Here is a 21,002-nt window from a genome sequence, read left to right as displayed (position 1 = left end):
AGAAAATGAGCAAAAAAAGAAAAGAAAAGAAAAGAAAAGAACCTTACCAGAGAAAGCTACTGTGATGATAGGGCAGACCAAAACACTAACTCAGAAAAGGACAGAATGTTCACAGAGGACGTCTCAGAGATAAATTGTTCTTGAGCCCAAAGAGGCTTCTTGAAAGTGCTCATAAAAGACTGTAAAAGGCAAATGAGAGGTAGAAGAAAAAAATGAGAAAAAAAAAAGAGAGTTAAAGAGTCAATAGCTTAGAAAAGAAAGGCAATTCCTTAAAAATACAATCGGCCAAATTTTAAGAAAAAATCCTCTGAAGAAAACACTACCTTAAAAAATAAAACTAATCAAATGGGAAGAGAGATACAAAAGGAATGTATGAGGAAAATCATACATTAAAAACTAGAATGGGGCAAATGGAAGCTAATCCAAGCACTAAGTACCAAGGAATCCCAATATGTTGCCAGAATATAGTTTGCATTCTTAAACAGAGTATCAGAGGAAGATGAAGTAGACTCCTAGGCTAGAAAACTCATATTGTAGCAACTCATTTCTTTTTCCATCCAAGATCTCATACCTCTCCCAAAACCCACCCAAGTTCCAGTGGGAAGGGGGATGCGAACCCGACTATAGCAGGGTGAAGAAACTAATTTCTCCAATGTTTTCCATGACAAAGACTTTCCATGAAATGGCCTCAACAGTTTCTCATTTTGTAAAAAATACATTATTTTGCTTGATAGAAATTTGTAACTTCCAAGTGATATTCTACCTAAGTTTGAGAAAGGGAAATGAATTAAGAAATGGCCTCAACAGTTTCTCATTTTGTAAAAAATACATTATTTTGCTTGATAGAAATTTGTAACTTCCAAGTGATATTCTACCTAAGTTTGAGAAAGGGAAATGAATTAAGAATGCCTGCGATAGAATATATGCACATATAAGCAACCATCTAGAGATATATGGAGTGGGTCAAAAATCTTAACCCTACAGTATGACTTTTAGAACACCCTGTATGAAAAAATAAAACTTTTATCTCCTCACTAAAATCCCCTATTCTGAGTTAATGTTGAATCTCAAAGAAAAAAACTACTTCCTGTGAGGTCACAGATTCCTCCACCTCAAGATCAACCTAAGGCATATTCCAGCACTTGCCAGATAATCGGGCATATGTCTTGGTAAGTGTTAATTCTCTACTATTTTCTGTATCCATCACTGCAGATCAGCCTCATAGAGAAATATCCACCTGGATCCCAATAGCTAGCTCCACAGACTAAGACTGTCCATGATCCCCCTTTTTTAACCTTGTGCAGGTCAGAGAATATTTCATGAGAATAGTCTTATTCCCCTCAACCACTAACTGAATCCAAAGATCCCAAAACATAGTTCTAGAAGTGGAGGCAGTAGATTAACAAATACCCTGTTCTACCAATCACTCACTATCCTGGAACTCCCAGAAAGAGGGAGCTTGTCTAACACACCAGAGAGAGACCTTTTGTTCTTAACAGAAGGAAAGGTGAAAAGTCATCTGTGGAGCTGTCTTCTCTCTGGGATCTGGAAGCGCATAGAGAAGCCTGAAGTACCCCAAACTACTCTTTCTATAACGAATATCTTTAATAAACCTCCTTTCGACATGGAAGTCTTGGGCACAGGTTTACTCTTCCCTTCCCTTGTATGGACACAGAGTACTACATAATCCCTGACTTATTTGGAGTGATACAAAAAAAGGAATTAATGAATAGGTCAAACTGGTAATAGTTCTTGCTTTTCCTCAAATTCTTACAACTCAGAGAACCCTCTGTCTGATTGCTGCAGTAAGTAGATATAATTTAGGACTATGTGGGACTTTAGACAAGTGTCTTGTGACAGAAGAGGAAAACAATGGAATAAAGGAAAGATTTTAGTATGTATTACACAATTTCAAGAATAAACAAATAGTCTATCAATTTTTAATGCAACAGCAAACAAAAATGAAACTAAAAATAAAGTCACAGTGGTAATGCCAAATTTTTTCACTGAAATCTTATTTACTACTCATGACAAACAGGAGGACTTGAAATCAGAAAAACTGAAGGTGAAAGTGTTGGAAGATTAAATAAATGAAATTTAATGCCTATGAGATCGAGAAAAGCCAAATTCATACATTCTGTTTATATTTCAAAGCAAAATACTCATCTGAATAACTGATTTTCTCTAGTTAAGATATTTCCATCAGTATAAATTGAGCTTGGCCTTCTTGATCCAAAGTGAGGATTTCTGAAAAGCAAACTTTTATTCCACTCATAATCATAGCTGGCTCATAAGAAAGGAAATATCTTTAGTTACAAAATAGTTTGAGCAAAAGATAAACAAAAGATAATTCAATATATCAGCAAATACTTTGCTGAGCTCCTAATAATTTCCTAATTGTTTATCCCTGCCTACTTTGCCACCCTCTTTGCTATAAGTCAAACTATAACCATTTGTAACTATAAGTCAAACTATAACCATTTTAAAATTACATATGTAAATATGTGTGCATACACACATAATAATGTGAATATGGGTTTGTATGTGCATATATACACCTATGTACTTAGAATGGGAAGAAAAGGAAAGAAATAAACACTGCTGTCAGACATGGGACTAAGCACTTTATGAATATTATCTTGTAACAACCGGACAGGTAGGTACTAGGATTATCCCCATTTAATGGTTAAGGAAACTGAGGTGGATAGAGCTTTTAAGTGACTTCCCAGGGGACCTACTGTCTAGTAAGTAAGGCTGTTATCTGAATTCAGTTTTTCCAACTCCAGGCTCAGTATTTTCTACATAATTGTACCACCAACTATCTTCCAGAATGCAAATCTCTGGAGAGTAGGGACTGATAGTTTACCGTTTTATTCTCATGAAACAAACATTTGTTGTCCAGTCATTTCAGCCATGTCCAATGCTTCATGACCCATTTCAGGTTTTCTTGGCAAAGATACTGGAATGGTTTGCCATTTCCTTCTCTGGCTCAGGGGGGTAAGTGACTGGCCCAGTGTCACCCAGCTAGTCTATGTCTGAGACTGGATTTGAACTCAAGAAGTCTTCCCAAGTTCAACCCCAGCATTCTGCACTCTGGTGCCATCTCACTACAGCATAATGGCCTAACAAAGTGACAAGTGAAATTGTGGTTTTTCAAGTTTGTATTTATCTTCCTTATTCAATTCTCCCAATTATTAGTCTCATTCCACAGAAGGGATAATGCTTTCCTGGAATCACCCAACTGAGTGTGAAGTGTCACCAAAGCCAGTCTTCCTGATTACAGTCTTTTCTAGAAAACAGTACTAATCCAACTTGTTTAGAGAAAACTGTTAACTCTGTAACACAGGAACCCCTCAGAAGTGTTAAGGATTTAGATAGGCATACTATATTCACCAAGAGCTTACTTCTAGTTTCTTGAAAAAAAATCAACCTAGCAAATATCTTTAAAAAGCAGTTTAAAAAGCTCAATCCTGAAATTTTTATATAAAGAAAACTTTCATGCTCTATATGAAAGAAAAAGAAAACCTGCATTTTTCTCTTTCCATGGTGACTGAATTGTGTTGTTTTACAAAATAACATCCTTGAGGATTAATGCCTTGTACAAAATAACATCCTTGAGGATTAATACCTTGTTTGTATTCAACCTCTATTAAACTGGATTATTATAGAATTTAGCCATGGAAGGGACCACTCCCTACACTAAAGTCTTCTGAGAACCAGAAAGGTGACTTGTTTAAGCTTTTCATCCACAAAGCTAATCTGCATCACAGTTTGGGATAAGAACCCAGATTTCATTCATATCAAATGCACTTTTTACTAAACCACCCTAAATCTAACTGGAACAAAACTTCTGAAAGCAATTGTGGACATTATTACCAGAGGGGGGGGGGGGGGGGGGGGAAAGGCCACAGAGTAGCACCTGATCATAAACTATACTACAAATCAGTAATCATGAGAACTATTTGGTACTGGTTTAAAAAAAAATGGAAATAATCAGTGGTAAGGGAAAGTTTAGGTACATGAGATCTAGAAAGAAATAGGATACAAATAAAATAAGAATTCAAACCACTGGAGCTTAGGCTGGATTTATTTTTCAACAAAAACTGCTAATAAAACTAGAAAGCAATTTAGCAAAAAATTGGTTTTAGCCAAAATCTCATATAATATACCACAATAAGCTCCAAGTGGATATATGATTTAAAGATAAATGTAAACAAATATAAGAACAGAAAAGGAGAATACCTTTCACAACTATGTTAGCAATTTCTGATAAAGCACAGGACAGATGAGCTCAAAGAAGTTAAAGTAGACTATTTTGATTACATACAATTGAAAGTTTTGCTGCAAAACAAAACCAATGTATGTAGGCTTAGAAAAGAATCAACTGGAAGAAAACTTTATGTTAAATTTTTCTACTAAAAATATATCTAAGTTATTTTAGAGAACTAAAGCAGATACATAAAAATAAGACTCATTCAACAAAAGATAAGTGAGCAAATATTCTCAAAAGAAAATACTAGAAACAAACATGTAAAAATTCTCTAAATGACTAATGATAAGAAATGTAAATATTAATAAATGTTGTACATAAGTAATATAAGCAAATGTTCCATCTTATACCCAACAACAAATCAGAAAGAAAAAGGAAAAGGAAAATGACAATTGCTGGAAAGGTTTTGAAAGTCAGCCATACTGACACACTGTTGTTGCTGGATCTGTGAAACAGTCCCAACAATTCTGGAAAACAAGAGTCATTAACTGAGTATTTATTCTGTGACTCAGTGATGCCGCAAAGAGGGAAAAGACCCATATGTTAAAAAATATTTTATAGCAGCACTTTTTGTGGTAGGCAAAGAGCTGTAAACAAAGTAGGAAACCATCAACTGGGAAATAACTAAACAAATTATGGTATGTGAAAATGTAATGTAATATTATTACAATACATGGAATAAGAACTGAGATAGAAAAAGCTCAGTAACATAATATAAAATGACGTAAGCAGAACCGAAACAATTTATACAGCTTTTGAAAGTATAAACAAAATTTTCCCCTAAAACAAACCAAAATAAGTGAACTATCAAGCATTCAAAGATTAATTCCAATATTACATAAACTGTTTATAAAAGTAGCAAAAAAGGAATCTTATCATATGACACAATATGTGATTTTTTATGACACAAATGTAATTCTGATACCTGATGAGGTATAGATTTGGGATACCCAAATGAAAAAGAGGCCTAGTGACAGTTTGGGGTACAGGGAGTCAAATAAAACTCCCCTGAAACCCCTTTGGATTCAGTGCAAAGATAGGGAGTTGAATGAGGTCTATTAGCTGTGCAAGAATCCTCTGTAAAGGAATTCACAGACCCGAAAACCTAGATTGATAAAAGAGGTTTATTATGGGGTTTGGAAGTAAGGTTAAAGTCTAGTTAGTAAAAGGTGAAGGTAAAAAGAGGGCACAGGAAACAGTGTTCCAGTGGGCAAAGATCTTTGGCATGCCAGGGGTAAGGCTGGCATGTTTGGAACTTCTGCAAAGAGAGGACTCTCTAGCTTGGCTCTTTTATAATGAGCCATCTAGCTAAAGGGGCCTGTGGGTGGAGTCCCAATTTGGCTCAGATCTGGGTGGGGGTAGTGAGAGTCCGGATCTCCTATTGGAATTCAAAGGGGTGCTTTTGACCAGGATTTGTGAATCAAAGGTCCTAGCTTCTAGAATAGATAATGCTTCAGCTAGGAGGGGTTAGGAATCAAAGGAATAAATCAATCTGAAAGGACTAGTTTCTTAAAGGAACTACAACCTGCATCAATACCTAGAATCAAAATCTTAAAAAATTAGATACCAAAATATCCCTAATGAACACATGCAAATATTTTAAGTACAATATTAACAAAGAAAAACTAAAATATATCAAAAAGATTATATATTACAACCAGAATGAATTTATACTATCAAAGTAGGGTTGGTTTTTAATATAAGGAAGACAACTAACCTACTTAATAACCAAAACTAAAATCCTATTAAATGGAAAAAAATTAGTACTTTTTACAAATAACATAATGGTGAATATACTTAAATTCAAAAGAATCAACTAATAAATAATAAATAATAACTTTAGCAAATTTGCTGGAAATAAATCCATGAAAATCATCATTATTTCCATGTAATACCAATAAAATCCATCACGAAGAGAAAGAAGTTTTATTTAAAATTCCTCAAAATATATAAACTATATAGAAACTTATCAAAGATACACACAAAAACTATATAAACAGAATTACAAACATCTATTTATAGAAATAAAGACGGACATAAATAATTGGAAAAATACTAATTGTTCCTGGATAGGACAAGTCAACATAATAAAAATTCCTAATATATACTAGGCACTGTACTTTTACAAATATTATCTCATGTGATTATGGAAACACCATAATCTGCCCCTGGGGCAGAGGGATTATTATTGTTTATCCCCATTTTGCAGTTAAGAAAATTGAGACTTAATTGAGATAAGTCACTAGCCCAGGGTCACACAATAAATATGGGAGACTACATCTGAACTCCAAGCTTCCAGACACCAAGGCCTATCCACTAAACCATTCAGTTGAGAAAGAATAGATTTATTAATTTTTTACTCTTTTAAAAAATAAGAATTGAAATATAAAGAAAAACAACTTCAAAAACCTTGTGTATGTGTTTGAGAGAGATAACCTGAGTTAAACTTCACCAATGAAGGAATGGAAAGAAGGAAGACACTTAGTTTATTTTCAAAAAAAAAAAAAAAAAAAAAGATGTGCTCTACAAATAAAATAAAAATTATACACACACACACACACACACACACACACACACACACACACACACACACACATATATATATAAAATAGAAAATAGGGTATTTTAGCTATCCTACTGAGTTAACCTCCCTTTAATATGAAAGTTTAACAATCTATGACCTCAACTTGGGATTCCCAGCTTAAGAAAAAAGATCCAGAAATGCTTTTATTGTGATTCTTCACTTGCTAAAATAAAATGTTCAACCAATCAACAAGCATTAATGAGGTGCCCACCACACTTCAAGGACTGTGCTAGAAGCTGGAGATTAAAATTAAAAAATAAAACAACCTCTAGTCTCAATAACTTCTAAACAACTTGATATGGTAGTTAAATGAGATGAGAAAGTGTCAAAAATTGAGGTAAGCAAGTGGTAGAAGGTGAAGTTCTAGAAATTTCTAAAAACTTCTCTGATTTAATCAAGAATTAAAAGAACTTCCAGAGAATCAATGAAATAATCTGTGTTAACTAATTTTGCAGGCACTTCATAACCCAGAGACATTAACCAAGAATAGCCACTAGGAAGGGGGGAAGAGGGTGAGAGATAGAACATAGAACATATATGCAGATGAGTGTAAGCACAGGTAATATGTGTAAACAATATTTTTGCACTTGGTACAAGAGCAGAAGAAAATGAATCAAGTGATGTTATTTTCTACCATTTCTAGCTTTGCATAAACAGCCTTCTTTCTTCACTTTTCCTAGTGAATGATAGAAAATGGCAGAAAACTGGAGTCAGAAGGGAACAGAGTTCACACCCCCTTTCTCAGACACAAGTCATTTAACTTCTCTGAAAGTTTCTTTATCTGTAAAATGGGGACAGTAGCTCTCATTCCCAACAATCAAGATTGTTGTGATTCAAAGGTATGCAAAGTACTTTGTTAAATGTCAGCTATTGTTATTCTCCACATATTCTTTACCTTTCAACAAATTCTATCAATGTTTTGTTTTATTTTGTTTAATTTCTTTCTTTTCAATCTTCCCAGTTCTTTTTATTTTTCTTTAAAAAATTTTTTCTACCCCTTTTGGTCTTTCTTCCCAAATCCAAGTAATAAGTATATTACATCAGAGACCAAAGAACAAACATTTAATTGCATGCTTTTGGACCACAGTAATTAAAAAGCAAGTTACCTGAGTTAATACAGGGAGCCTTTATGAAATATGTAAAAGTGTTTGGCTACTAGACGAAAGGGATAAAATGACCAAAAAAAAAAAAAAAAGAAAGAAAGAAAGAAAGAAAGAAGGCCATTCCTACCCTCAAAGCCAATGCATTCTACTGTAACATTAAAAAAAAAAAAAAAAAAAAAAAGTGTAGAAAAGCTTCCTGGAGGAAATGGCACTTGAAAGCTCTGAGACACGGAAGAGAAAAAAGTAATTCGTGCCTGAGGGTCAGGAGAGGAAGATGGCTGCAAAGGGAAAAGCCTGGGGAAGGGGCACTGGACACTGCTAAGAGCAAAGCTGGACAGGTGAAGAAACAGCATCCCAACAACATAGGGAGGGTCCTTGTTTTGTTTTGGATTGCATACCTCTAATTAAAATTAAGAAGACAGGAAAAAGTTTGCCCCAGAATCCTCTGCATAAATTATTCATCAGTTTATGCTAAATCTTAAACTAGAAAATGAACAATTCATAATAATGTATACATTTATATAACACGTAAAGGTTTGCAAAATACATTATTACTTCAGCTTCACCCTGTGGTGCAGAAGTTATTATTCAAACTAATTTCTAAAATTAACAAAACAATGCTCCATGATAACTTGGTTTGAAATCACACTACAAATTCAAATGGAGAGAAGTGCTTCATTTGGACCTAAAATGTGTACTTCACAAGTTTTTAAGTATCAACAGAGAGGCATAAAGCTTTACCATTCAGATAATAATCCTAGGATTCTTTTCTGTAATCTAAACACAAGAAAAAAATGCCTAACCCTTACTCTTCTGCAGAAGGATTAAGTTTGGTTTCAAGTGAATTGTTTCTCATCAAATATCATGAATACTTGCCAGCAAGTAATATTTTCAAACATTTCCTAAAGAAAAAATTTAATAAAGCATATTGAAAATTCACTTTAAGAGATAATAGTGGCATTGAGGGGGAAACAGGGGGGGGGGGGAGTCTTTTTCCCATCACTAAGCGGCGGTTCTCAACTTTTATGTCATAGAAAGCACACTAAAATTATTTTTCCGAGCTAAAAATAATTCAATTAATCATCATCACTTTATGAGGAATAAAGCAGTTCAAACCTGGAGCAAGGTACCCCAAGAATGCTCAGAAAATGAACACTAGGACATAAAAGCATTTGAAAAAACTGAAATCTCTATGCTACTTTCCCCCCATTTTGTTCTTGCCTTATTTTTAAATAGTATAATTATCAAGTGGTACTTTCCTCACTTTCAAAATAATCAACAAAGTAGTACGTTCAAGGACAAACTATACAACGATATCAACACTGATTTCAGGCTGGCAACCTATAAAAAGACATCAGCATTCATTCCTGACTAACCTCAGAAGGTTCATCTTCTATTCATTTCCAACTAGCCAAATTTGCCTTCTAAAATAAGAGTTTTCCAATGTCCTAAATTTGTCATTCACATGAAGAGATTAATTTTTAATCCCCCAAAATGAAACTATTAGAGGAAATAAGAAAAATAGCAATATTTAGTAATAGGCTAATCCCAAGAAAGATTCCAAAAGAGAATTAAAAAACAAAACAAAACAAAAAAAAACTTTCACCTGTTTAATCAAGAATAATGTGTTAAACAGTGTTTTTTTAATCTTTTATGTCATGGCCCACCATTTGGCAGCTTGGCAAAACTGATGAACCCTTTTCTCAGAATGTTTTTAAATACATAAAATTATCCAAAAAATGAATTTTTTATATGTGTGTGTTTTAAATTTAAAAAACTAAAATTAAAAAAAAGGCTTTGCCCTCCAAAAGTTTAATCTAGCCAATAAAGGTAACATGTACAGACATTAGTATATACAAAACAAACAAGATAATTTGAGGGGGAGGGGAATGGCACTAGTAACCAGAAGTTTAAATAAAGATTTCCTAATGGTGCCAGTTAAGAAATATTGAAGAGGTGGATATGAAGAAGTAGTACATTCCAGGCATGGAAAGGGGTCACAAAGCTACAGAAACTAGTAGTAAAGAGAAACATAGAAAGAATAAGGACAGGCTGGACCACAATGTGAATGACAGGAAGACATATCTAAAGAGCCTGAAAAAGTGGGTTGGGGCCATTTTGTACCTCAAATGAAAATCACTTTGGTAACTCTAAGAACTGAATAGGGAGAGACTGGTGCAATGGTCTAGGTGAGTGATGAGGGCTGAACCCTGTGAACGAACAACCATGGAGAAGAGGACCAGAAATGCTGTAAAGGTAGAAATGACAAGAGGTAGCAACTGGGTGACATGGAACTTTTGAACCTGGTTGGTGGTGTCCTTGACAGAAATAGTTCAAAGAAGGGAAATAATAATGAAATCTGTTCTGTTTAGAGAGTCTGAGATATCTAAGGGATACCCATTATAAAAAGGAAGACTATTTAACCAACATGGACAGCAGCACTACTTTTTGTGGGGTTCACAAGATCAATGAATTAAAAGTAAAAAGAAATTTATAAGATGTCAAGTCCAATCCTATAATTTCACAGATGAGGAAAACAGAAGGTAAGTGACTTGTGCAGGGTACTAGGATTCAACCTTAAATCCTCCTGATTCTGAGTTCAATGTTAACTATCCACTGATGGCAATTCCTATCACCGCCTGTATCATCTCTAAAAATCTGACTCCCATTTCTGTGTCCTTGGCCTTTCCTCCTGACAATGTATCTAATTACAAATATTCTGGAAATATTGGATTGAGACAGCACTGTTCATAATCTAGTGAAGTCAATTATTAGGAATACAGCGACTGTTTACCACTTGTATTCTATAGGAGATAAGACTAAAATAATAGCTAGCATTTTTATAGCATTTGCTATTCAGGTACTGTATTAAGCACTTTCTTCAAATATTATCTCATCTGATCCTCACAACAGCAGTATGAGGTAGGTATTTTATCCTCATTTTCAAGTTGAGGAAACTGAGGCATAGAGAGGGATTTAAATGATTTGCCCAGGATCATACAGTTAGTAAGCCTCTGAGCATCTTCTTAATACTAATCCGGGGCTCAATGTCACTTAGCCACAGAAAAACATAAAAGAAAATTATATATTCATTAGAAAATGACAATTTTCTATGCAATATTCCAGATATAAAACAAAAGTACATTTTATTATCACTACTGCTTTAAGAATACAGTGGGAATACACTTACTGTATTTAAGAATACAATAAGAATATAGTATCCTTGACTACTGATATATACTAACAGTTATTGCTTTAAAAGAATTATTGGGAGTTGTGGAGATAAAGGATAAAATGTCTACAGCTGATTCACAGTAAACTGGAATAGTCTCACACAGTCTAGCACAAAAATTTTTATGTGCTTTTGTCTTTAAAAACATGAAATAAAGAAGGAAAAAAGAACAAAGCTACCAGAAAAGCTGTAAGATTACATATTATATATAAAACTGTAAAAACCAGTAGCAAAAATATTCAGATGCCTACTATAAGATATGTGTGGAGAAAAAAAAACAATTCAAATCTCTGGACCTACAATTAGAATTGTACAGGATTTATTAGCAACTACAATAAAAGACAGCAAGTCCTGGAATCATATCTACCAACAATCTCAAAGGGCTAGGCCTGCAACTAAAAATATCATATCCAGAAAAATTATAATATTGAATGAGAAAAATATGGACATTCAACGAACTTAATTTTCAGAGCTTTCTTTCAATCAAACCCAAATTTAATTAAACATTTAACAAGTAAGAGCCAATACAAAAAAATCAATTTCAAGGAACTCAACATGGACAATTTTTTTTTCACATGGGAAATGTATACTATATGTTTAAGATTCACATAAACAATACTGTGACTCAAAAGAAAGATTGGCAGAGTTAAGATAAAAATCGTAATTATGTTATACAAATGAGGTGTGGAGGAAGAATAGACATAGAGGCATTGTGGAAGAGGTCTCATATAGTTCTAAAAATCTATTCACATCAAAAATGGGTTTAACAGGCAACAGTAACATATATATCTTGAAGGGAATAGCACCCTCCAAAATCTGTGAAGAAATAAGGAAGGAGGAATGAGCGCATGAGAAAGCAAAGAGTGAGGGAAGACAACAGAGGGATCTTTGGGTGGGAGGTGCTTAAATAACAGCAAGGCAAGTTAAGGAGCAGAATTAAAGCAGAGATAGGAAAAATATGTGCATGTAAAAGAGGGAAGGGAAGTTGTATATATATGTATATATCTATATATGTATACATAAATATATCTTTTCTTAACTATAGTTTACTTAGGGTAGTAAGGGGATGAGAAGTGGGGGGGGTAAGAATAAAATAAGGTTCAAAACAGAGAACAAAACAGTTAAAAGGAAGTAAAGGAAAAAATGGATATTAATATAATTTCTTCTACTAATACACACACACATACTTTCTTGATCTGGTAATTTATTGTTATATATTTTGAATCCTCCCTGATGCTCTGCTGGGCACATGAAAAGGTTCTCTTTTGTTTTGTTTTATTTTGTTTTCCTTTTTTTATTATTTCTTCAAATAAAATAATTTTAAAATACATATTATATATATATATATGGAAAAGAAAGGCTAAAACTTAGAGTAGCTTCAGTATGTCAAATTAATTCTAAAATAATAACAAAAGACCATATCCCCTCCCTTTAGGGAAGAGTCAGAAAAGATATGGAAAAGGAGCAGTAATCTAATGTCTTTGAGGAAATAAATCCAGAAGGTAATTATTGTTATGTCTTCCAATTTCACCAATTAACCTTTATTTTTGTTTTTACCTTCTATTCCAAGAGTAAATGTGCTAGAAACTATATCACACATTTTCATCTTAGATTTTTCTCACAATGTATCACAATCTCTGGTAAGGCACAGCAAACATCTCCTGAATCTTTTCCCTTGAACTTTACCCAATGCCCGATTTTTAAACCAGTATATAAACCAGTAAAGTTTCTTCTTTCTACACCCAACTGTTTCCTTCTTTTTACTCATCACATCTTTTAGTCTTTATGGGGAAGCAGACTCACTATGATGTTTTTCTAGTTTTTCCTACCTTCAGTTTCATAATCATATTATAACATGCTACTTACTGTCAACACAATCTTTCATGTATGATCTATCACATGGTCTCCCCTAACTCAACTCTTCACTGGTTCTAATTGTTCTTACTAAATTCTATCTATATCTATATCTATATCTATCTATATATACTTTATACTTATACTTTAACTTTATTTACCAGGTATTCACTTTTATGCACCACACTATATAGACAGACAACAGCATTAGGTAATGAAATAAGAATTATCCTCCTGGGAACTGGGAGAATTGGCTCCTTGTTGCAGTTCCACTCCTAAGAAGTGGAACTTGGGTTAAATTACTTAACCTCTCTAAGTCTCAGTTTCCTAATCTGTAAAATGAGTGAGGATGGACTAACAATATCGTAAAGCCCTTACAGATAAGACTATTCCATGACCAACTGTACTTAGAACTTTTGTCAATCCTTTGTCTTCCATCTCCTCTCTGTATTCCCATTTGCTTTCCACAAGACAAAGTAATTTTCTTTTATCATTTCCATATTTTATGTTATATACTAGTTTTATGAATGGAACAAAAAAACTTAAGTTTCATTAAGACATCCCCTATATTTAATTCAAAAATAACCTTAAGACTTACTTTTTTAGAATCTTCTCAAACTTTATTAAGGCTTTCTATTCAACTAAAGTTACTTATCAATGGTGAAAGATTCACCCTGCCCTAGTAAAAGGAAACATTCTGCCTACTAAATATCTTAAAAACAGAGAAAAAGCTCACTTTTTAAAAACAAAAGACAGTGCTTTTTAATCCAACCTCAATCTAGCATACATAGCATATTTGAATAATTAACAATAACGACAATAACTTATCTTCATTTTGCTTTTGGTTTCTTGTTGCCTGTTTTTACCTCAACCTGATCTTCAAAAGATGATCCCCAAGTAAGAGCTCTGGCTCTACATATCACTGCACATAACAATGTAGTTAAAATATGTTCTAACACTCTAAAGAGGTTTGCTGTTGCCTTTAAGAAACGAAAGCGAACATGCCAGACTTAGAGTGACCGCCGCCAAGGGACCTGGGCTCCGCTTAACGCCCAGGCGCCTCCGACCTGTCAATTGCAGGGGAGCCTCAGCGGAGAGAAGCAGCGCGCGGCAGGCGCCGCGGTGCATGCTGGGGCCGTCTCCACAGTTACCCACGTGCATCCAGCCCAGCCGTGTTTTGGCACAGCCGAGACTACAGGTCCCATGATGCCCTGCGAAACCCACCTTCCCCTTCCAAGCTCGGGGCTTCACGGGGATCCCAAAGTACACCCCTCCAATTCCCCCGCCCTTCGCTCCCAGAGGGGACAGGCCACTGCGGCGCTCCGGGGGGACCCGGGGCCACGAGGGTCGCGGAAATCCGGCCCCGCTAAAAATTAGAGAATGCGTCACAAGCCCCAGCCCTCCAAAGACCCCGGACCGGCCCCTGCACAAAAGCAGCCCGGCCCTCTGCGGGGGTCCCTCGCGCTTTCAGCTCCGTCCTTCGTCTGCTCCCTCACCGCCCTGGTCACTGACAACCCGAATCCTCCCCCTGCCCACCCCTCTCGGCCTCCCCAGGGCACGGCTGGGGACTCCCGACCCCGTAACCCCAAGCCCGGCCTCAGGCTGGCCCAGCTGCCGGGGTCACCCGGCCCTGGGGGCTGGGGGAGGGGACTACTGGAGGAGCTGGAAAGAGGGGGCGGGGAACCTCTCCCACCCACTCCCAAAGACGCAGCCCGAAAGACCCACATCGATCCCCTAACACTAGCCTGGGAATCCCCCAAGTCATCCTCGACGACCCTCTCTCCCACTGTTTCCTCACCCCCCGACCAAACCTCCCTCCCCCCTCCCCCACCGAGCTCTCCAGCTTCCCCCTCCCCCCGGCTGGCTCCCCAACCCTCCTCTCCCCTCCCCCACACGGCAGGCCAGCCCCTCCCCACCCCCACGCAGCCCCCCCATCCCCCACCACACCGTTCTTCCCTAGAACCCCGCCCCCTCGTTCGGCTCCAACGCGGTCCTCCTCTCCACACTGTCGCCCCTCCCAATGCAGCGGCCCCGAGGAGAGCCCCCCAAACTCCTTGCCCCATCTCCTTGTCTCATTATCCCACAAACTTCAACACTCGAGTCCCCCTAACCAAAGCCCCTCCCCTTCCTCGGGTTCCCCAGCCCAGAGCCCTCCTGCTAGGCCCCCCACACCCTCGAGAATCTTCTCCTCCCCTCGTCCCCGACGCCCCCACGCGGGTGACCTGCCACCCTTCCGAATCCCTTCATCCCCCTCCCCGTCATTGCCCCAGCCCTATTATCACCCTCCTCCTCCACCGGCACCTCCAGCCCACTACTCACCCTCCCCCGGAGCCCCAATGCCCTGCTGTCATCCCCTGCCGGGTCCCCTTTACCCCCCACCAAGTTAGCCCCTCCCCCATTGCCGGGATGCCGGCCTGGGCGCGCCCTCTCCCCTCCTCTGGACTACCCACAGCGTCACGGCCGGCAGCCCCCCGGGGAAGGCCCGGGGTCCGAGAGGCAGCGGCGCTGCCGACTGGGGGCGCCGAGGTCCGCCCCTGCCTGAGAGGCTTCTCACCCGCTCCCGGCCCGTTACTCACTGACAGCGGCAGCATCCGAGTGCATTTTCGTGCAGCTCCTCCACTGCTCCCGCCGGCCCGGCCTCAGCTCCTCCTGATGCCCCCACCGGCTCGCAGCAGCTCCGGCTCCTGGCAGGGTACCCGCCGCGGCCTCGGAGCCCGCCCCCGGCTCGCCCACCCCACCCCCGCCATTGGCTCTCCGGCCAACCAGGCACCGCCCCCCTCTCCCTCCATTGGCGGACGAGCGAGACGGGGGGGCCGCTAGGGGGCCACCAAGGAAGACCAACGGGCCCCACCCCCCAAGCCCAGGGCGATTGGCTTCTCCGAGTCGGATCCCAGCCCCAGCCCCCGCGGGAGGATTCCTCCGTCACGAGCCGATTGGGCCCAGAGGTTGTCAGTCATCCCAGGGGTTCCGAGAGCGCGTGTAAAGGGGCGAGGCTTGGGGACAGGATGAGCAGTCCCTTCCCCCGATGTCCGGGCTCGCGATTGGTGGAGAGGCAGGCAGCACACAGAGAGGGGCTGGCCTCCGAAACAAAGCCCAAGAAACGGCCCCGAAGAGCTGGGAGGGGCGGGGAGGGGCGGGGCGGGGGCCATAGGGACCGCCCCCTCCCCCAAAACCGAGCTGATTCCAATCCGCTTTACTAAAGTGGGCTCCCTCCCACCCTCAGCTGGGTCCGGCCCCCAGCCCCAGGATTTCTCCAGATCCCGCAGCTACCCCGGGCCCCAGTGATGAGCACTGCCCTTTCCAGGGCCAGGCCGGGGTCCTCTTCTGAGAATCTGCAGTTGTACTGTTCTCCCCTCAAGTCTCCATCTTCTTCAGAAAGCCCAGCCTACAACAGGCGCCTAATGCTTGTTGGCGTGCTTCGCCTGTTACCTCCAGGATCAAGTGTAACCTCTGGGATTGCAGAACCCTTTACAGGGTTCCAACGTGGTCCAACTAACGCTTCTGGGACTGTAGCACTCCCCTGCATCCTCGTTCCTCGACTTTGCACGTGGCTATTCCCGCCCTCCCCCATTCCTACTGTCCCGCACTCCTTACTCACCTCCACCTCTGGGAAGCCTTTGGTCCTTCCGAAGCTCACCTCAGGCAGCACCTTCTGCTCGCAGACCCTGCGGAAGTGGGTCCCAAAGCCCTTTTGAACCCCACAGAGGCTGGGGCCGAGCATGCGCTTGGCCAACTTCCGGAGACACGTGCTCTGGCCTCTAGCTCCTGATGGTGCGTGTCCCAATGGGCCTGGACTGTTGGGAGCACCACTCCACCCACGCCCAGGGGGAGGGGGCAGGGGGCGGGGCAGGAGTCCCCTGGGAGCTGGTACTGGATAGCCCGCCTCTGGTGCATGGGCCTGTGGCGCAGAGCCTGCCTGGAGGAAGAGCTGAGTGCAAATGTGACCTCAGACACCAGCCGGCTGACCTCGAGCGGGTCATTTAGCCCCTTCCGCCCCGTGTCCAGGGCCAGGAAAGATGCCTTCCATAGGGCCCTCCTCCCATCCTTGTTGGGGGGCAGAGCAAAATGATGCCCGCCAAGCCTCGGCCCACCCGCCCTTGGAGATGAGCCAACCCTGTGGCCTCCACTCTCCCGCCAAGACGCCAAGCTGACCTAGCCATCCCACTCCGGCCTTCGTCTCCTCCTTGGCCTCCGCTCTCTGTCCAAGGGTCCGAGCTGACCTCTAGCCAGGGCAACACCCACCCTCTTCTCTCTCGGTCAGTGACCTCCGGCCACTCCACCTCCACTCTCCTCTCCCCTTGCCTTCCACCTCTGCCAGCATCAGAGTCCTTCCCAATGAGCCCCTTCTCCTGACACTACATGGTCAAAGTATTTTAAGCTCAGCTTTGGCGTTTGTCCTCCCCGTGAAGAGTCAAAAGTGGCCCACGCGGGGGTGGACTTACCTCCTTGCTGCCCAGGGGCTCGCGAGATCTCTCGGGCTCCCGAGGTCTGCTCTGCATCCCGGTCTGCAGGGCCAGCTTTCCTCCTACTCCAGATCTCAGGCGAACGGCCTTCAGGACAAACCACAACTTCCGCCTTGTAGTCCGCAGTCGGGGTTTGCTGTAGCCCTTCCAGGGAGAAGGCCCTTTTAATGCCGTGACTGTGCCACGGGGACCTTGTGAGCCTGAGAAGGCGAATCTGACATGGCCCCCGTATCTTCCCCCTCTGTCTGCCTGATGCCGTGGTCCTGTGTGGGCTTGGGTTGTTTTATGTTAAGAGAAAACTCTGGCGCTCCTCACCAAGAAGCGAATTCGGCATTGCTCTTCCCTTTCCGCCGTGACAGAGTGGTGTCCCCTAGAGAGCAGGGGTTGTAAATATTTCTCTTGACCCTCTCAATTTGATATGTCCGACCTGACATTTTGCATAATGTACTATGCAGGTAAATAAAAGTCACAAGATAAAGGCTTGTCATTTTCCTCCAATTCAACTGTTTCACGTTTGGTCTAACTGGTTCTTGACCGTCTATGCCTTGACCAGCATACAAGATGGAAACAAGATGGCCTGGTACTCCTGTCTCTTTGAGGACGTGCCGCAAATTTGTTGTGATCCACAGTAAATGTTGGCAATTCGGTCTCTAGTTCCTCAGCCTCTTTGAGAGCCAGTCTGCTCTTCTGAACCAGCTCTAGACCAGCTTGCGAAATCTTACGGGTAACCTTCCGGCCCGTGAGATGAGTGCAAATGTTTGGAACATTCTTCGCCATTTCCCTTACTTAGGAGAAGGAAGAAGAGGAACCTTTTTTAATCCAGTGACTATTTTTGAATTTTTCTAATGTGCCGGCATATCGAGTTCTGCATTTTAATGGAGACCAGCTTTTAGGATTTTAAACAGCAAAGTTGAAATTCTGTCACTTCCACTAGCTTTATTGAGAAATTAATTCAATTTAAAATAATTGTAGAGAAAATAAAATATTTAGGTGTCTACCTGCCAAGACAAACCTAGGAACTATATGAACACAATTACAAAAGACTTCTCACACAAAATTACATCTAAGTAATTAGGAAAATATCAATTGCTCATGGGTAAGCTGGGCTAATAAAAAAAAAAATGACAATTCTGCCTAAATTAGTCTCCTTTTTCAGTGCCATACCAATCAAACTGCCTAAAAAAATTTATAGAGCTAGGAAAAAAAAACATCTGGAAGAACAAAATCAAGAATATCAAGGGAATTAATTTAAAAAAAATGAAAGGATGGTGACTTCACAGCAGCAGACCTAAAACTCTATTATAAAGCAGTAACCATCAAAACTATTTGGTACTAAGAAAAGTGGTGAATCAGTGGAATTGGTTAGATACGCATAATCAATGACTATGGTAATCTAGTATTTGATAAACCCCCAAACTCCAGCTTCTGGAATAAGAACTCACTATTTCACAAAATTACTGGGAAAGAAACTCAGCATAGACCTACATCCTATATCCCATACCAAAATAAGGTCAAATAAGGTACATAATTTGGACATACAGGGTGATATAAGTAAGTTGAGAGAGCAAGGAATAATCTCACCTAGCAGATCTTTGGAGAAGGGATGAATTTATGATTAAAGAATAACTAGAGAGCATTATGAAATGCAAAATGGACAACTTTGATTACTTTAAATTAAAAAAGTTCTGCACAAACAAAACCAACAGAAACAAAGTAAAAGGAAAGGAAAAAGCTGGGGGGAAATCGTATAGTCAGTGTTTCTTATAAAGGTTTTCATTTCTAAAATATATAAAGAACTGTCAAATTTATAAGAATACAAGTTATTAACACATATAAAATGTATGGTATTGCCTGTCGTCGGGGGGGAGGGAATAGAGGGAGGGGGGGTAATTTGGAAAAATGAATACAAGGGATAATGTTATAAAATATATATATATATAATAAAAAAAAAAAAAAAAAAAAAAAAAAAAAAAAGAATACAAGTTATTCCCCAATTGATAAATGACCAAAAGATATGAATAGATAATATTCAGATGCCGAAATTAAAGCCATCTATAAATGCTCTATGAAATGCAAATGAAAAAATGCTCTAAATCACTATTGATTAGAAAATGCAAATTAAAACAACTCTGAGGTACCACTACATATCTCTCAGATTGGCTAAGATGTCAGGAAAAGATAATGATGAATATTGGAAGTGATGTGGGAAAACTGCAACACTAATACATTGTTGGTAAGAGTTGGAAAATGATGTAACCATTCTGGAGGGCAATCTGGAACTATGCCCAAAGGGCTATAAAATTATGCATATCTTTTGACCCAGCAGTGCTATTACTGGGTCTGCATTCCAAGGAGGAAAAAGGACCCACATTTGCAAAAATGTTTGTAGCAGCTCTTTTTGTGGTAGCAAAAAATTGGAAAAGGAGTGAATGTTCATCAGTTGGGGAATGGCTGAACAAGCTGTGGTATATGAAGGTAATAAAATATTATTGTTCTATAAAAAATGAATAAGCTGATTTTAGAAAGACCTGGAAAGATTTACACAAATTGATGCTGAGTGAAACAAGCAGAACCAGGAATACATTGTACACAATAACAGCAAGAATGTGCAATGATCTACCGTGAAAGACTTGGTTTTTCTCAGTGGTTCAGTGATCCAAGGCAATTACAATAAACTTTGGATAGAAAATGCCATCTGCATCCAGAAAAAGAACTATGGAGACTGAATGTAAATCAGCACATGCTGTATTCACTTCTTTTTTCTGAGTTTTTTTCTCCCATGATTTTTCCCTTTTATTCTGATTTTTCTCTCCCAACATGATTCATAAAGCAATGTATATTAAAATAAAATTCCTTTTTTAAAAAAAGAGTTAACCATCAGATAACTAGTCTAGCCCAAGAATCTAAAGCCACTGAACTGATTTTGTTACTTAGTCCTGGGAAGTAGATTGAAGTCACTTTCTAAAGAATCCACTATGGTCCAATTTAATAGACTAAGACTGTAGCTATTTTCAACCCAATATTGTGTCTGAAGGAAAATGTCATTGTGGTTCTTAGAGAAGCAACCTTCTCCTCATTGGAGGAGTCCAAATAACTCACCGTTTTGGGGAAAGGCAGAATCCAACGGGGCTCCTTTGTCTCTTGTTTACTTTGGCTCCTCTTGCTGAATGAGAGATGTTGGCAATCCTCCTAAGAGCCTAATTCTGTCCTAGAATGTCCCCTTTTAGTCTTTCGTTTCTGTCTTGAAGACTGGGGATCTCCCTGTCCTAGAGTCAGGGCTGAGTGTATTTGCAGCCTCCCCACATGGCTACCTCTGTCTGGCCAGCCTCAAATGGACTAAGCACTCTAGAACTCCATTACTATCTCAAACAGCATAAAAGTCTCTGTTCTCACTACACCAATGCTTATTCATTTGTATCAGAGGCAAATGGCATGCCCATCAGCCAAGAGGCTGCCATCCTAACAGAGATTCCTGGGGAGCTACACTAATACACGA

The 21,002-nt window shown here is 39.8% G+C and overlaps 1 protein-coding gene across 5 annotated transcripts in view; it reads right to left on the bottom strand.

Moving 5' to 3' along the window:
* DCUN1D4 (defective in cullin neddylation 1 domain containing 4) overlaps positions 1 to 16,705 on the bottom strand; it is a 76,680-nt gene extending 59,975 nt beyond the window's left edge. The window contains exon 1 of one of the 5 annotated variants that reach the window (XM_074276572.1): positions 16,642 to 16,705. Coding sequence is in view for 2 of the 5 variants with exons in the window: in XM_074276569.1 (XP_074132670.1) it covers positions 15,620 to 15,644 (25 nt within the window). In the remaining 3 variants the exon portion in view is untranslated. Of the gene's footprint in view, positions 1 to 13,909; positions 14,050 to 15,619; positions 15,775 to 16,641 lie in introns of those variants that run through there. The other 4 variants (XM_074276569.1, XM_074276570.1, XM_074276575.1 and 1 more) reach the window with 4 other exon arrangements.
* Positions 16,706 to 21,002: the final 4,297 nt, after the last annotated feature.

This window comes from Sminthopsis crassicaudata, chromosome 6 (assembly GCF_048593235.1).
Source record: "Sminthopsis crassicaudata isolate SCR6 chromosome 6, ASM4859323v1, whole genome shotgun sequence".
Classification (NCBI taxonomy): Eukaryota; Metazoa; Chordata; class Mammalia; order Dasyuromorphia; family Dasyuridae; genus Sminthopsis; species Sminthopsis crassicaudata.
This window is presented reverse-complemented; position numbering and strand designations above follow the sequence as displayed.